Source organism: Pogoniulus pusillus, chromosome 11 (assembly GCF_015220805.1).
Source record: "Pogoniulus pusillus isolate bPogPus1 chromosome 11, bPogPus1.pri, whole genome shotgun sequence".
Lineage (NCBI taxonomy): Eukaryota > Metazoa > Chordata > Aves > Piciformes > Lybiidae > Pogoniulus > Pogoniulus pusillus.
In genome coordinates, this window is record NC_087274.1 from 26,876,252 (window position 1) to 26,891,989 (window position 15,738).

The 15,738-nt window shown below is 42.2% G+C and overlaps 1 protein-coding gene across 1 annotated transcript in view; it reads left to right on the top strand.

Annotated features, from left to right (window-relative positions):
- Nucleotides 1-15,738, top strand: part of FAM193A (family with sequence similarity 193 member A) — a 72,471-nt gene that overhangs the window by 21,390 nt on the left and 35,343 nt on the right. Inside the window, exons 2-5 of the mRNA XM_064151579.1 lie at nucleotides 8,688-8,750; nucleotides 12,005-12,250; nucleotides 13,219-13,388; nucleotides 14,485-14,652. Of these exons, the coding sequence (XP_064007649.1) occupies nucleotides 12,161-12,250; nucleotides 13,219-13,388; nucleotides 14,485-14,652 (428 nt within the window). The 5' untranslated portion in view covers nucleotides 8,688-8,750; nucleotides 12,005-12,160. The remainder of the gene's footprint in view (nucleotides 1-8,687; nucleotides 8,751-12,004; nucleotides 12,251-13,218; nucleotides 13,389-14,484; nucleotides 14,653-15,738) is intronic.

The following is a 15,738-nucleotide window of genomic DNA, read 5'->3' on the forward strand; positions in this document are numbered from 1 at the left end:
AGCAGCCTCAGTAAGGGCTGAGCTGTCATCTCAGCTGTATTAATGTGCAGTGCTTTGTGCCATCTGGAGCCTCTGCCAGCTTCCTCACTAAACCTTTTCTCTTGGCTGTTGCTCAACTCCTAGCAACTTCTCTTTCTCCTGCTACTTAATTTTTTGGTATCTAAAAGGTAGTTTATCAATATTTGTGAGTAATATTCAGTTTTTGTTTTTCAAGAGGGTCACAAGAGCCTTATGACAGTCCTTGGAATGCTGCTTCTTCTGTGGCCTTCATTTTTCTCTGTACCTAGTAATTGATGTAGAGATGGGAAGGTTTCAGAGGAGCACCAAGGGACTGGTTTCTTGCATCACTGACGTGTTCACGGATGTGAGTTTCTCCATTGAAAAGCTTCCCTGTCTGAAGAGTGTGGACCACACTAGAGTAATGGCAGGCTGGGACTGGGTTAGGAGAGGCTAACTTAGGTTAACATGCTTGGTAAAATGGATTAAGGAGCTGCAAAATCAACCAATTGGCCAGATCAGGTGCTGGCTGCCTTAATATGGGTATTTGTTTTTTAATCATTATCACTCTGTCTCTGCTTCCTCTGCTTTCTATTTGGCATTTTGGCATATTCAGTTAAGGTTCTTCTTGTGTAGGAAGTCTTCGCCAGTCTCTTTATTGGTGAGTTTGCAGCTAATCAATAATCCCTTTCTGTCAGTGTCTCTCACGCTGAGACTCCCTGGCAAGCAATTGTGTGTTACTATCACTGCCTTCTGCTCAGTGTCACTAGAAATGTGTGATTGTCACAGTGAAAATGTGGATGCTTATGATGTCAGATACTTAAGTACACTGCTCCTGCTTCTAAATCAGAGAGGTTGCTGTGGTGGTTTGTCTGCTTTGCATGGTTAGAGTTAATACAACTATGTGATGGTCTACATTCACAATCCACCCTGTCCTCCTACCTCAAAGACAAGTTTCAATGCTGCACCACACTGGACTGTTTGGAAGTAAGAACCTCCACACTTTCCACTGTTGCAAATCAAACATTTACCAGTTTGCAAGGCACTGCTGAAAGGCTCTTTGGAATTAAATTTTGTGAGACTGATCTCCAGAATATTTTTTTTTAATTAAAAATTACGATGAAGCCTGAGAACTGCTTGGGTTTCGTGAGTGTTGCTGTGCCAGTGAACTTGGGAATGTGTTGGTATTGCTGATGGCTTTCCTGCCTGTTACTGGGAATGTGGATTTTGCTTTTTCTGTACTCCAGTGGTAGGAGAAAGACTCTTAATTTTTTTTTTTTCAAAGACCATTTCATTATGCTTTTCTGAAAGGATGTGTTCTTTCACTTAGAGGACTTTCAGGGGTTGGTCAGCAATGACAAATAAGAAATCTTTAGACTTCTGTAGGAAAACTTTTCCTGTTCACCTGCCACTTTCAAGACCATGGACAGGGACTATCAGTCACCTTGAACCAGCCCAGCTACTCTTTGAGGGATGCAGCAGACCCAGGCAGGCATGCTTTGTCAAAGGAGAAGGGCGACGAGGCTGGGGAGAGGCCTTGAGCACAGCCCTACGAGGAGAGGCTGAGGGAGCTGGGATAGGTTAGCCTGGAGAAGAGGAGGCTCAGGGGTGACCTTATTGCTGTCTACAACTACCTGAGGGGTGGTTGTGGCCAGGAGGAGGTTGCTCTCTTCTCTCAGGTGGCCAGGACCAGAACAAGAGGACACAACCTCAAGCTATGCCAGGGGAAATTTAGGCTGGAGGTGAGGAGAAAGTTCTTCCCTGAGAGAGTCATTGGACACTGGAATGGGCTGCCCGGGGAGGTGGTGGAGTCGCCGTCCCTGGGGCTGTTCAAGGCAGGATTGGATGTGGCACTTGGTGCCATGGTCTAGCCTTGAGAATTGTGGTAAAGGGTTGGACTTGATGATCTGTGAGGTCTCTTCTAACCTTGTTGATACTGTGATACTTCTTGACATTGTTGGTGTTGACTATAAATAAACCCATAGCTGCACTAGTGATCTGGTCATCTTTTCTGAGTTCTGAGTGATCAGTCATCTGAGTTCAAGACCTATGTGGACTATTTTTTCAGTGTTAGAACATCTTTAACAGCAACTCCTTTCAGGAAGGAATGATGGGATACACAGTGTTTGGTAGTGCAGGGACTCTCCTTCTCTAGGGACTTTCAAGACCAAAGTGGCTATGTTCCTGTATGACCTGCCCTAGGTGATTTTGCTTTGACAAGGGAATTGGACTCGGTCTCTAGAGGTTCCTTCCACCCCCTGCCATTCTGTGATTCTATGATTAGTGATGTGCTTTGTTACTCCTTTTTTGTTACTTGTTTTGGTTGTTTTGGTTTTTTTTGCAGTGATAATAGTTTGCAAGGCTTGTGGTTTTTTGATGGTGGAATTTCTGTCCAGGCTGTAGCACAGACAACCTTTTCTGTGAGAAACTATACAGGATATCACTTAGGCTTTTGGATGGATACTTCCAACACCTTAAAAAAATGGTTGTGAGTTTCTTAACATATAGCAGGTGGAAAATGATCAGAATGTTGAAATTTATGAAGTCAGATAGGCAAGATGATGACACTGCCAAGCAGGCCTATTTCAGGTTTTCCTCTGAAAATGTGGGCAGTATCAAGTGTTAACTAGGTATAATGTGGATTTACAGAACAATTAAGAAAGGGATAGGTGTTCATAGTTTACTGCTAGTTCTTAGATTTCAGTGCTGTCATACACCTTCTGCAGAGGCTGTTGTTACTGCAGAGACTATGGTCAGTAGTGACAATGCTGAGAAGCAATGTTCGAAGCAGACAGACTCCCAAACCTTGCTGTGCTAGAGGTCTGGGCAGCATGGTGTTCTTTGTGACAGTGTGTGGGACTAGATAAATGGAGAACCACAGTGCTTGTGTAGAATCATCCTCCTCCCACGTGCCTTTTCACATCTTAACAGTCCAGAGGAGTCCTACATGAGGGTGTTTTTTTTTTTTTTTTTTGCTGCTAACTGCTGAACCTCACTTTCATGCATTTATTATCATTCTTTCCCCTTATCCATAATGGCTTATCCTTAATCCTAATCAGGATCTGAAATTTTCATTGACTGGAATCAGGTAGTTTCCTGTCTCTTGAAGTAAAGATATAAAGTAATCTTTCTTCATCTCTGAAAATCACTTAGGATTTTGGAATCATCACTCATCTGCCAGCAGCAGTTTTGTGACCAATTTAGCTGTGCCTGGAAGAGGAGTGAAACAGCTCAGCCTGCGACTGGAGAGCACCCAAGGCAGAGCTTTCACCCAGGCTCCTGGGAGGGGCACCTTCACCAGCGAGCCTCTCAAACAGTGCCAAGTGCCAGGGATGGGAAGTGAGGCTGAGGTGCTCTGTGAAGCTGCAGAGCACAGTCATGGTGTGCTCACTGACAGGCAGTGACTGAGAGAAGGCTTAGCACAAAACATCTGTGCCTCATGGGTTCTGTCATCAAGAGTATAGGCAAAAGAACAAGTGGCAGAGCTGAGAAGTATGTGGGGGTGGCAGCCAGGGTTAAGTGCAGTACCTCTGTTTAATGTTATTCAGTCACTTAAAGGAAACCTGTTCTTTCTGATGTTTCAAGAAATTTCATTTTCTCCTCCTTCTATAAAAACAGAGGAATTAAATCAAGTGGTTATGTCAGGACTTTGTAGAATAAAATGTGTCCTTAATCATCTCTTGGTAACTTCTCTTTCAGTCTAGTCTATAACTTTCCTGATGTGCCTGAGAACATCAGTGCAATATTTTCTAGCCATTCCCCACCCCCCCAGGAGATATTTGATTAAATCCTGTACTTTTGAGCATCACGTTTCTCAACTGTTGAGGGTTCAATGAAGATGAGTCACTCCTTAATTTCTTCCTGTGCTTGTCTTTTGCTAAGCTCTCCTGAGACATTGCATCACTCTCACTTTCCTGATGTTTGTGTGACTTCACTGGGCTTCATCTATGAGGAGGATGGGGGTGTGTTGTCTAATAATATGTCACTCATCCCACTGAAGGTCTGGTTTTGATAGTGACAGGCTATTAGAGCAAATTATGGCAGTCTTGGAGTGCTTATGTTCTGATTGCTTGACTGGTTCTTCAGGGTGGTTTGGGTGAGATCAAGGACTATTGCTTAGGCTATGATTTTTAGCTTCAAAATAGGAAAAGCTCAATTTAGGCATAAGAAAGAAATTCTTCCCCATACGGGTGGTGGGGCACTGGAACAGATTGCCCAGGGAAGTTGTGGAAGCTCCAAGCCTGTCAGCGTTCAAAGGCAGGTTGAATGGGGCCTTGAGCAAGGTGGTGTAGGAAATGTCCTTGCCCATGGCAGAGGTTGGAACTAGATGATTTTGAAGGTTCCTCTTAACCCAAACCATTCTGTGATTCTCTCCTGTTACTTTCTGGTAGAAGCTATACTGAGCCAAGAGAGCATATTCCTTTTTCTCCAGAAAATTAATATTTTAGAGAGGTAGAGTTAGTGTGACAGCAGCAGTATGAGATTATTGATGTGTTTTCTCCTGTTTTCCATTAGGGTGTATAGTGCATGCAAAGGTTGTCACCTTCCTGATCCACCCCAGCCTTCCTTCTGGCACATTCACGAATTAAGTTTTAGAAACATTAAACTTTGGAATCACTGCAAAGGATATTTAGGACTGTAAAACTGAATTTTCTTTAATTAAACCCCAAAAAGTTAGGGTTGTCCAGAAGTGACAGCTGTCTAGCTTGTCACTTCTACTTTCAGTCTCTACAGAGGGGATTCTGTCTGTCAACATATGGCTCAGTAACTGGATCTTACATGGTCCTTCTGCCATTCTCCAGTCTCTCCAGTAGCACAAAGGAATTAGTACTATTAGATAACTTTGTCATCTCGGGCACTTTCTTGCTACAGACTTTGGATAACTGCAGTTTCCTAGAGCTTCTGAAAAGTTTAATGAATAAATGGGAGGGGAGAGGGCAGAAATAATCATCAAATACTGGAGAAGAATAAAACCAGGATTAATATCTTGAAATTATTAGTGGAACTGTAACATCTTTTGAGCTTCTTCAGGACTCTTGGCTAAATGTCATTTGGCCTTGGTGCTTTGCTAATTCTTGAGTTGTCCATTTGCTGCATGCTGTTTTTCTCTTTTTTTTGGCAGTGTGTGTTAAATTTCCCTGTAGTGAAGATGAAGGTGCAAGAAATCAATCTGATGTCTCTGCCATGGCCTTAGCTTCTCTGAGTGTTTTTGATGCATCTATTTGTTTACTTTCATTAGCCTTACAGTCCCTGGCACTCTACCTACTGCTCCTCATGTGCCTTGAAAAAGAATTCAGTTGTAGTTTTTGTGCTCTTTTTTCCTTCCTTCCCAAAATGATTTGTGAGACTGCCTCATAGTTTTTTGTTTTCTCTCTGCTTGCTATTGTTTGAGCTTCGTTTGCCCAGCTTCTACAAGATTCTTATGTTTCCTCTGATATGTCATTCAGCCATCTCCTTCCCTTGCCCATCATTATTCACCCCCACTTAAGTCCTTTTTGTAGTTTTTATTTTGCTTTAAACCTGGCACACTATGTCTCACATCTCATTGCGTACAGACATGTAGTTAAGTGGCCTGCAATTGTGCCAGGAGAGGTTTAGGTTGGATATTATGAAAAATTTCTTTGCTGCACGAGTGGTCAGGCATTGGAACAGGCTGGTGGAATCACCATCCCTGGAGGTGTTCAAGAAACATGCAGACACTGCATGTTCAATGCAGTTCACTGCATTGTTCAATGGCTATGGTAGTGATGGGTTGATGGTTGCGCTCAATCTTAGGTCTTCTCCAGTTGAGACAATTATTTGATTCTATGAATTTTTAATGGTTAAGTTTTCTCCTTTTAGTCTCATTCCTTTTTTTACATTCCTTGGAGTTTGTTCACTCTACAAATCTTTAGGCCACTATTAAATTCTGGGGAGCTTACACCAGTATTTTAAACCAAATTCTGTATGGTGCTTGGGATAAAGAGATGATGTGTTTTGTTAGTAACATGACAACTGCTTCTGTTAAGTAGTCATTCCTGATGTTCAGTATTTTGTCTTGGCATCCTATGGCCCTTAATGGATAAACCTCCCACTGTTTTTATCTCTGCTTTCTGAACAATTTTGCCTGCCTTCAACTTGGTCACTGACCACCTGCACATCTAAATGTGGTAGCTCAGCTCATGCTTTTCTCTTCAGCACTGTTGTGAATGTAAAGGAAGTTAATTTTCTCAAAGAAAAAATGCATTTTGCTGCAGATGACTTTGTTCTAGACTTTCTTACTGCCTGATCTCTTGTTCAATGTATATATGCATGCCAATAATCAGTGGATTTCTTGATGAACAAGGTGGTTTTGTTTCTATTCACAAGACCTTTGTTCCCCTCGTTGGTAAGAGGCTGTGTGAAAATAAGGAACTTATTCCATGGCAGATTTTTTACTTCTATAGTTTTAGTCTTGGGATGCCTCACTTGTTGTAGTTTTTTGTTTAAGAGTGTGGCAGACTTAAATTATTTCTGCAAGAAAAAGGGCAGTAAATTAAGAATGCTTTTGCTGAATTGGAGAAGAAAATACAGAAGATTACATTTAAAAATGTGCAGGAAAAGATATTAAATAGATGAATCCTTAACACCTAATACAGATACAGGATACATAAGAATTTCCCCCAAACCAACTAAAACCACCAAAATCCATTCCCCATTGTACCGCAATGAGGCCCCAAGGAAGTCAGATTCAGTCAGGCCACAGCCTTGAAGGCTGCAGCTCACAGGGTATGCTTACCCAGATAAGGGTCCCTCTGGAGAGCTGAAAGGAAAAGGGAGAAGAGAGAGCAAATTGACCTTGTTGCTTACTTTTCAAGTGTTTGCAGGATTATGGGATTTGAATAACAAAATTACAATATCTGGGGGCAGCTAATTTGGCCCTTGGGATGGATCTTGGTCTCTGTAGTTTTCTCAGGGAACCTTAAACCACCACATGGATTTCTTCCTTAACTACCTGCTTTAGAAAGTTAGCATGGTGTATGTAAGTGAGGTTGTGTGATATCTTACTTGGTTTTGCTCTAACGGTGATTTGAAGATTGATTTATTTCATCCTCTACCTTTGCAAAATCTGGCTGAAGGCAGCAACTTTGCAGGGATCTCTTTGCAATTCTGTGGGTGTGTAAAACTCAAGGATGCTCCAGTCTGAATGCCCAGTTTGGTAGCAGTGTAAAAACCTGTACTAATGTTTTTACACTGCCCCTGTATTCTGCCCCTGTACTCTGCACTGGTTAGACCACACCTTGAGTACTGTGTTCAGTTCTGGGCCCCCCAGTTTAGGAAGGACACTGAGATGCTTGAGCGTGTCCAGAGAAGGGCGACGAGGATGGTGAGAGACCTCGAGCACAAGCCCTATGAGGAGAGGCTGAGGGAGCTGGGATTGTTTAGCCTGGAGAAGAGGAGGCTCAGGGGTTTGTAGACACCTTATTGCTGTCTACAACTACCTGAAGGGTGGTTGTGGCCAGGGGGAGGTTGCTCTCTTCTCTCAGGTGGCCAGCACCAGAGTGAGAGGACACAGCCTCAAGCTATGCCAGGGGAAATTTAGGCTTGAGGTGAGGAGAAAGTTCTTCCCTGAGAGAGTCATTGGACACTGGAATGGGCTGCCCAGGGAGGTGGTGGAGTCACCGTCCCTGGAGCTGTTCAAGGCAGGATTGGACGTGGCACTTGGTGCCATGGTCTAGCCTTGAGCTCTGTGGTAAAGGGTTGGACTTGATGATCTGTGAGGTCTCTTCCAACCCTGATGATACTGTGATACTGTAAATTCTGCAAATCCAACACACAGATGTGGAAGTTACTACATTAAACGTAGTGGGATTTGTGGTGGTCTCCAGAGTAGTCTTAGGTATATATGAGACAATAGTGGGTGGAAAACTGGGGAACAGAAAAGGGTTAGCAAAAAATGTGTGCAAGGCAGAGCTGAGGCATGAGGTAAGCTGTAGCTGAAATTCAAGAGATAAGCTAGTGCTCAAGAAGAGGGAAAATAAAACAACTGACTGATATAATTTCCTCTCTCTTTTTTATGCTTTTTCTTCTCATCAGCTTGATCTTCAAATTCAAGTCAGGGACCAAAATTTACTCTTTGTTTTAGCATCCTCAAAAAATGCATTTGGGGTTTGTGAAAGGTGCTTTACTATACCTATTCTAGTCTCTTAACATTAGTGGAGGTACAAGGTATAGAGGGGATCTCTGAGAGGTTTCTGTCAGATTTATAACCTGGGGCAGGATTAGCTGAATGCCATTTGGAGGCTTGCTGCAGAAGAGTCTTTTTGGTTACTACTGCATATTTTTCTAAGCAGTATTGTGTCCAGCTTCCAAACAGCAAGAGTCTTTGATAATTGGCTTGATTCACAATGGAATTTTAAAGGCTACATGCAAACAATCCAACACAGGAGGAAAAATGTCATTTTGTCTGCAACATTTTTCTTCTATCAATTCTTCCATCTCAGGCTTGCCAATAAAACAGTCATAGCACAAAACCTGCAAACTTCTGCCTCGCCACAACTTCTATGACAAAAGAGACTTTCCACTTCTGTGCTCAAACAATCACTGGAGTTCTAAAAGCTATTTTATCAACCCCGCAGATGAGGGGGAAGGTTTTGCTGTTTAATTTTGCTAGTGCTTTTCCAATATTGAACTCAGCCCTTGTAACCAACAGACTTGATTTTTTTTTCCAGGTTTCCCTCAATGGTACACAGTTTACAGACAGTTCTGGATCAGAGTTCACAGGTGTTTCTCAGGTATGTACAACCAAATTCTGTAGGTGTTTGTGATAGCAGAATTAGTCACCAAGGGGAAAGGATATTAAACAATCACCTTGTGTACTGTGTCCAGTTCTGGGCCCCTCAATTCAAGAAGGATGTTGAGGTGCTGGAACATGTCCAGAGAAGAGCAGCGAAGCTGGTGAGGGGCCTGGAGCACAAATCCTATGAGGAGAGGTTGAGGGAGCTGGGCCTGTTTAGCCTGGAGAAGAGGAGGCTCAGGGGTGATCTTATTACTGTCTACAACTACCTGAAAGGGCATTGTAGCCAGGTGGGGGGTGGCCTCTTCTCCCAGGTAACCAGCAGTAGAACAAGGGGACACAGTCTCAAGTTGTGCCAGGGTAGGTATAGGCTGGATATTAGGAAGAAGTTCTTCACAGAGAGAATGATTTCCCATTGGAATGGGCTGCCCAGGGAGGTGGTGGAGGCACCGTCCCTGGGGGTCTTCAAGAAAAGACTGTTTGAGGCACTTAGTGCCATGGTCTAGTTGATTGGTTGGGGCTGGGTGATAGGTTGGACTGGATGATCTTGGAGGTCTCTTCCAACCTGGTTGATTCTATGATTCTATGAATCTACAGAAAACTCTTCAAAAAGACTTGAATTTGAGATTAGGACTTGGCTAACTGAAGGCACTTTATGATGCCTTTACTATTCAAGCTTTAAAAAGCATTGGAAGCTACTATTTCTAAAGTAGAATTGTGTCATTATAGTAAGCTTGAAATTGGGCATAGATGAGAAAAACCCAGTCTATACAGTTTTATGGTAATAAAGCTATTATTGGCTATAGATCTAAATACATAGCAGAGAAGCAGTTATTTCTGTTCTGGCTTGTCCTACTTACAGCTTTCATTGGTGAATGTTGCATCTGAACATGTTTCAGTGAGGAAGCGAGACTAGGTGTTTTCTTGCAGAGATCTATCACACTTTTTTTGAAGCTTGTCTAGTGGAAAAATGTCTTTCTTTTTTGTGAATGTACACTCTGATTACACCAAAGGCATGCAGCAATGTGTATGTGACCTAATTGCAAGCTCATCTAATCCAGGAGGAGTTTGCTGCTGCTGTTGAAGTGGTCACATGAACAGTCACTGCATTCAGTACCTTCTAAACAACTAAGAAATGGCAATTCGTAGTTCCATTTCAGTATGACAGAGCCATAAGGGCAGTCTGAGATGCTTATGGATTAGATTTTGCAAAGGTTCTAATCATGAGTTTTCTAAGAAATAAACTGCTGAGAAACTTTGATTCATAGCAGTTGGTCTGCATTGTGCTCTAGGAATCAAGTGAATTCATTTGAACTTCAAATCCCTTGTAAATGTGGGTCCAGTTGGGACATGGATGAAGTTTTACTGAGTCTGTGAGTTGGCCAGAACTGAGCTTGTTCCTTCTGCTCTATTCACCATTGCTTCTTTAATGATTGTGGTGCAGCTTTTAAGCAAGTTACACAAATCTTGATTTCCAGAAGTCCTTGCAGCACGGCTGGGGTTTGTTTGCCATGACCTCTGTGAAAGATAAATGTGGAATTGTCTTAACTTCTGAGCCTTTACATTTTTTGGTTTTCCTGTTGGTTGGAAGGTGTCCATAAGGATTTGCCTGCAGTAGCTGTAAGAATGTCATTGTCATTCCAACAGAGGCTTAATCTGGTTTCCAAAAAAATGATTTTAACAAGTAAAATTTGAGGGCTAAGGGAATGAGCAGCTATGATCTCCTGTATGCAGGGTGTTTAAGCATTAATAAGATCAGTAGCTGAGCACAGGTCAGCCCAGAGGAGTGTCTAGCTTGAGAAATGTGTTCATGCTTGTAGAGTCAGAGAGGGGAGGGTTGGTCCTAGCCTTCCAAGAGGCAGAGCCTTCCCTCATGTGAACATTTCCTGAAAATCTACAGTAGATAGTTGGAGAAATTCTCTTAGTGCTTAGGTGTGAATTCATCAAGTGTCACCCATGAGTCAAGAGATAAACTAGTCTTACTTAAACTATTAACTTACATTTCTTCTGAACCTTGGAAAGATAAGAGGGCACTCATGGAGATGAGTTCAATCTGTCTTTGTCTGGAATTATCACTTTGCCTTTCTGTATCATTGAGTCTGTCAGTTTTATAAATGCAAAGAACAGAAAATTCAGAGTTCATAGTGCTGTGCTATTTTTCTTTAGATGCCAGCAACAGGGAATTGATTTGTTGTTGCTGTGAAGATGGGAATTAGTGAGTTCTGTTATAGCTTGAACTAGTCCTTTGCCCTGAAGAACTTTTCACCTGTGCTTCTGCAGTTCAATCCTACAAGATTGTCAAAGCAGGATTTTTATTAGTATTGAAGTTGAAGCAGTATATAGAGGAATGATTGAATGAGCAACTTAAATTCTGCCTTTTCTTTCACTAACTGTTTTTAGGCTTCTGTAGAAGATGCTGTTACCTAAGACAGAGCCAGGAGCACAGTCATTCTGCAATTACAAGATGTTTTATTCCATTCATTAGAATTTGGCCTTTGTCTTGTAAAATTGGGTTCTGTTTGGCTTGGGCTGTTTGATTTGTTTCTGGGTGTCAGTCTTGGTGAATTAATCAGCATCCTATGGCTGAACTGTATTTTTATGCACTACAGCACCTTGGAAGACAGACGAGCTTTTAAGCTGCCCCTCTCCTTGGAAGTTACCAAATCTACTTGATTCAGTAGCTGATAGTGGATTTTAAGACCCTTGGGGTTTTGTTAGAATTGAATTAAGCTTTTATTTTGTAACAAGAATGGCTGAAAATGTCTTATTTTCCAGTTAATGTTAAAGAAAGGAGGTGACACAGAACTTCAAAGATCAGTCATTTTCCTTTTTATCTGTAAGAATGAAAAAGTTAAAGGAATTGTTCTGTCCCCTTTTGCTTTATCTACTTATTTGAACCAATAAACTTTCAGGGCTGAGGGAATGTGCAGCTGTGATCTCCTGCATGCAGGGTGTTTAGGCAGTAATGCTGCATTTTACTTTCTGGATTTGCATCTAGGCTGAATTATTTTATAGGGGAAAACTGCAGTCCACACTCCCTGAAAATGTGACTTAAGTGGCAGTGTGTTTATCACCACAATTGTTTACCACACAGGTAGTAAGATTTGTGTGCCTGATCTCAGGCCACCTCACACATTCACCAGTAAATAATGACTGTCAAGCTAAGTGCATTTTTGGGAAACATCTCAGAATAAGCTTTTCTGTGACATATTCTGTGAATAACTAGTTATTTATCAAAACATTTATTTGTAGACACCCTTTACCTTTGGCTTGGGCCAAAGGGCACCGTATACAACAGGCGAGCATTGTCTTCTTTGTAGAAGTGAACGGAAAGATGCTTCGCTTTCCGAGAGCGGGATAAAAAACTCTAGCAAAACAGCTCTTTCCACGTCTCCAAAAGCAAACAACATGCTGCACCTTCCACTCTGGGTGTGTCCAGACTGCCGACGAACAGTGGAGAAGGAGGAAAGGCATGCTACAATAGAGCAGTCTCTTGTGGTAAGTGGAAGTACTTCAGTTCAGTAGCCAGATAATGGGTTCTTAAGGGATGATTGCTGCTTTGTGCTTTGGAACCACTTCCACTGTAAATGCTTTGCAAGTGTTTTAGGAGATTTGGAGCTACTCTTGCTATGAGCTAGACTGAGCAGGCAAGTTGTTCCAGAAAGGAGGAGTTCTGTGTCAGAGTTTTGGATTTTTGAGAAGAGTGAGGTTTGGATTTATGCCTTGCTCGTTTTTTGCCCTTTCCATTTAGTGGATCTCCTACTTGGTCCTTTTGCCGTTTACTTAAATTCTGTTGATTGTATTATACCAATGTGACTTGAATTATTACATGCTCTGCCTGGTGCCACAGAGAGCCAGTGGCAATCTGGGGAGGATGCAGGAGGGAAGCCTGATACATACTGGGACTGGGACAAAGAGAAGGGAGGGAAACCAGAGACCAAAGTACCAGCAGATTTGGGAGAGAGGTCTGTGTCATCTGCTAGCACTGTGCAGGAGATAGCATCCATTGCTGATGACAGCAGCTGTCAAACATCCACTACTATCAAGTAGAATGTCTTGCTGTTAGAAACAAGGAGATTTTAACTTTTTTGCTGGAAGGGCTTGAACTACAACAGTAAAAGACTCTGTCAAATAGAGTCTGAAGAAATATTACTAGTTTATGATTAATCATGGATGATGCAAGCCTTCCTTCAGCTTGGTCTATTGTTTATGCTGGAGTGCACCAAAGTGATAATTATAACTAATATATCTATGTTATTAAAAATGAAACTACTTTTCTCAGTCCATATCTTGCATTTATTAGGCTTTCTCTAGGTCAATTATTTGTGTCTGGTTGAGTGCTCTCCTAAAATCCATTCAGCATTTAGCAACTGCCACATTAATGTTTGCTGATCAACACTTCCAAGTTCTACCTTACAAACCAAAAGCTACTTGTTTGTTTTGTGTTGTGTTTTTTTCCCTTCCAGAGCCAAGATTTCCTTTTGCACATGCCTCTTGGAAACAGTGGATCACAACAGGAATCTGTAGGAGGAGGAGGAAGAATAACTGTGGGTGCACAGACAGTGCCTGCTGCAGATCTTAGCAATTCCTCTCCTGCAGACATAGCATGCAACTGCGAGGCCTGTAATGAACGCAGGTGAGGGATAACTTCCAGCTCAGCAGTGTGGTCCCAGTGGTCAGGCTGTGTTGACAGCATTGTAGCTTACTTGTTGGTCTTTGCTTAAACTCTTCAAACAGGCTGACAGTAAAAGTAACTTGTGGATGGTAGCTTTTATCCAGCCTTGTACTTTATTTCAGGTATTTTTCAGATGTACATTGTTTTTTCTTGACTGTCTTTTTTTCTTGAAGAATGTCTTTGAATCATGGGATGAGATTTAACAAGGCCAAGTGTAGAGTTCTGCACTTTGGCCACAGCAACCCCAAGCAGAGCTACAGGCTGGGGACAGAGTGGCTGGAAAGCAGTCAAGAAGAAAGGGACCTGGGGGTACTGATAGATAGTAGGCTGAAGTTGAGCCAGCAGTGTGCCCAGGTGGCCAAGAGAGCCAATGGCATCCTGGCCTGTATCAGGAACAGTGTGGCCAATAGGACGAGGGAGGTTATTCTTCCCCTGTACTCAGCACTGATCCAGTTCTGGGCTCCTCAATTCAAGAGAGATGTTGAGGTGCTGGAAGGTGTCCAGAGAAGGGCAACAATGCTGGTGAAAGGCCTGGAACACAAACCCTATGAGGAGAGGCTGAGGGAGCTGGAGTTGTTTAGTCTGGAGAACAGGAGGCTCAGGGGGGACTTCTTTGCTGTCTACAACTACCTGAAGGGAGGCTGTAGCCAGGTGGGGGTTGGTCTCTTCTGCCAGGCAACTACCAATAGAACAAGGGGACACAGTCTCAAGTTGTGGCAGGGGAGGTCTAGGCTGGATGTTAGGAGGAAGTTCTTGCCAGAGAGAGTGATTGGCGTTGGAATGGGCTGCCCGGGGAGGTGGTGGAGTCACCATCCCTGGAAGTGTTCAAGAGAAGACTGACTGAGGCACTTAGTGCCATGGTTTAGTTGACTGGATAGAGCTGGGTGCTAGGTTGGACTGGATGATCTTGGAGGTCTCTTCCAACCTGGTTGATTCTGTGATTCTATGATTTTGATTGGAAAAGACCTTTGAGAAAGTCCAAGCGTTAAGAAAGCAGGAATCACTACACATATGGAATGTACAGATGGAGTTTGATTATTTTTGTCATTATTTGCAGAGAAAACTCAGCAGAGCCTGAGCGTGAACCTCAGCAGCTTCAGAATTTCTGGTCAGAAGTAAGATACATGGTTCGGTGTATTTACCGCCAAGCTGGGACCCCTTTGGCAGATGACCAAGACCAGTCTTTAGTACCAGACAAAGAAGGAATGAAAGAGCTGGTGGACAGGTATGGCACTCTGAAATCTATCTATTAATTGCTAGGGGTATTCTTAAAATCAGCTTTTGAGTAGTTTAGAGTACTGTTTTGTAGAGAGACGTTTGCTGTCTGTAAGTCTGGTTCCTGGGAGCGATTGTTTCTCCACAAGAATGAGAAGTCATACTGATCAATTTTTTTCATACAGGATTTTTAAATACTAGATTGAATGCATTAAAGTTGTGCAAAGTTTGCAATAGGACTATTGATGTATAATTATGGAAGGGTCTCAAAATATTATTCCTCAGAAGACCTTGATATGATGATGATTAAGGCACTGCTTAGTTTGAATGGCCACAGGATGGATCTTAACCTTGTGCAACTAACCTGAGTTGTTACAGTGCTTGCATTTTGCTACAGTTCCAGCAGTTAGAAGAGACTCTTCACAAAAAAAAAAAAAAAAAAAGTAGATCTGAAAACTTCTCATTTCAGAAGCTGAAATCTTCTTCATCCTTTCTAGCTGTGAAGTTGAAGATGTGCTCAAGGAGACCCTGAGTTGTGGGTTTTTTTCCTTTTGAGAACAGTGTAGCTATCCTTAAAGTGCTCCAGGAGGCTCATCTTGGTTTCTAACTGAATGAATGGCTGAGGAACAGTTGCTCTCCTTGGTTCTGTATGCACTTAATGTACTAAGGTCTGACAACCTAGTTTTTGGGTAGAATTTTTAGTTCAAGATAAATTCTGGTGAGGTAAGGAAAGTTCTGAATTATTATAGTTATCTAGTACTGCTCTTTCTCTGCCTACACTGCTAAATCAACCTTAACAGATACTTAACTAAGCTTATTGCACTTAAAACTGAGTGTTTGGGTGAGAGCATGAGTTGTGTAAACATAGAATAATATGATTTGCCTCTCTTTCAGTCACACTTTGTTTAAGGGATCAAAATATGCAATATAGGATTTGAAATCAAAGATGCTAAGATATTGCTTAGTGGGTGGATAGTTAAAAGCAAATCACAGATAAATCATATTGATTTTTATGCAGTTGTTTTTTAATGAAATGACTTTGGGAACTGGCACACATCCTGTGTACCTTTCTTATGTACTCAAGACCTCTGATTTC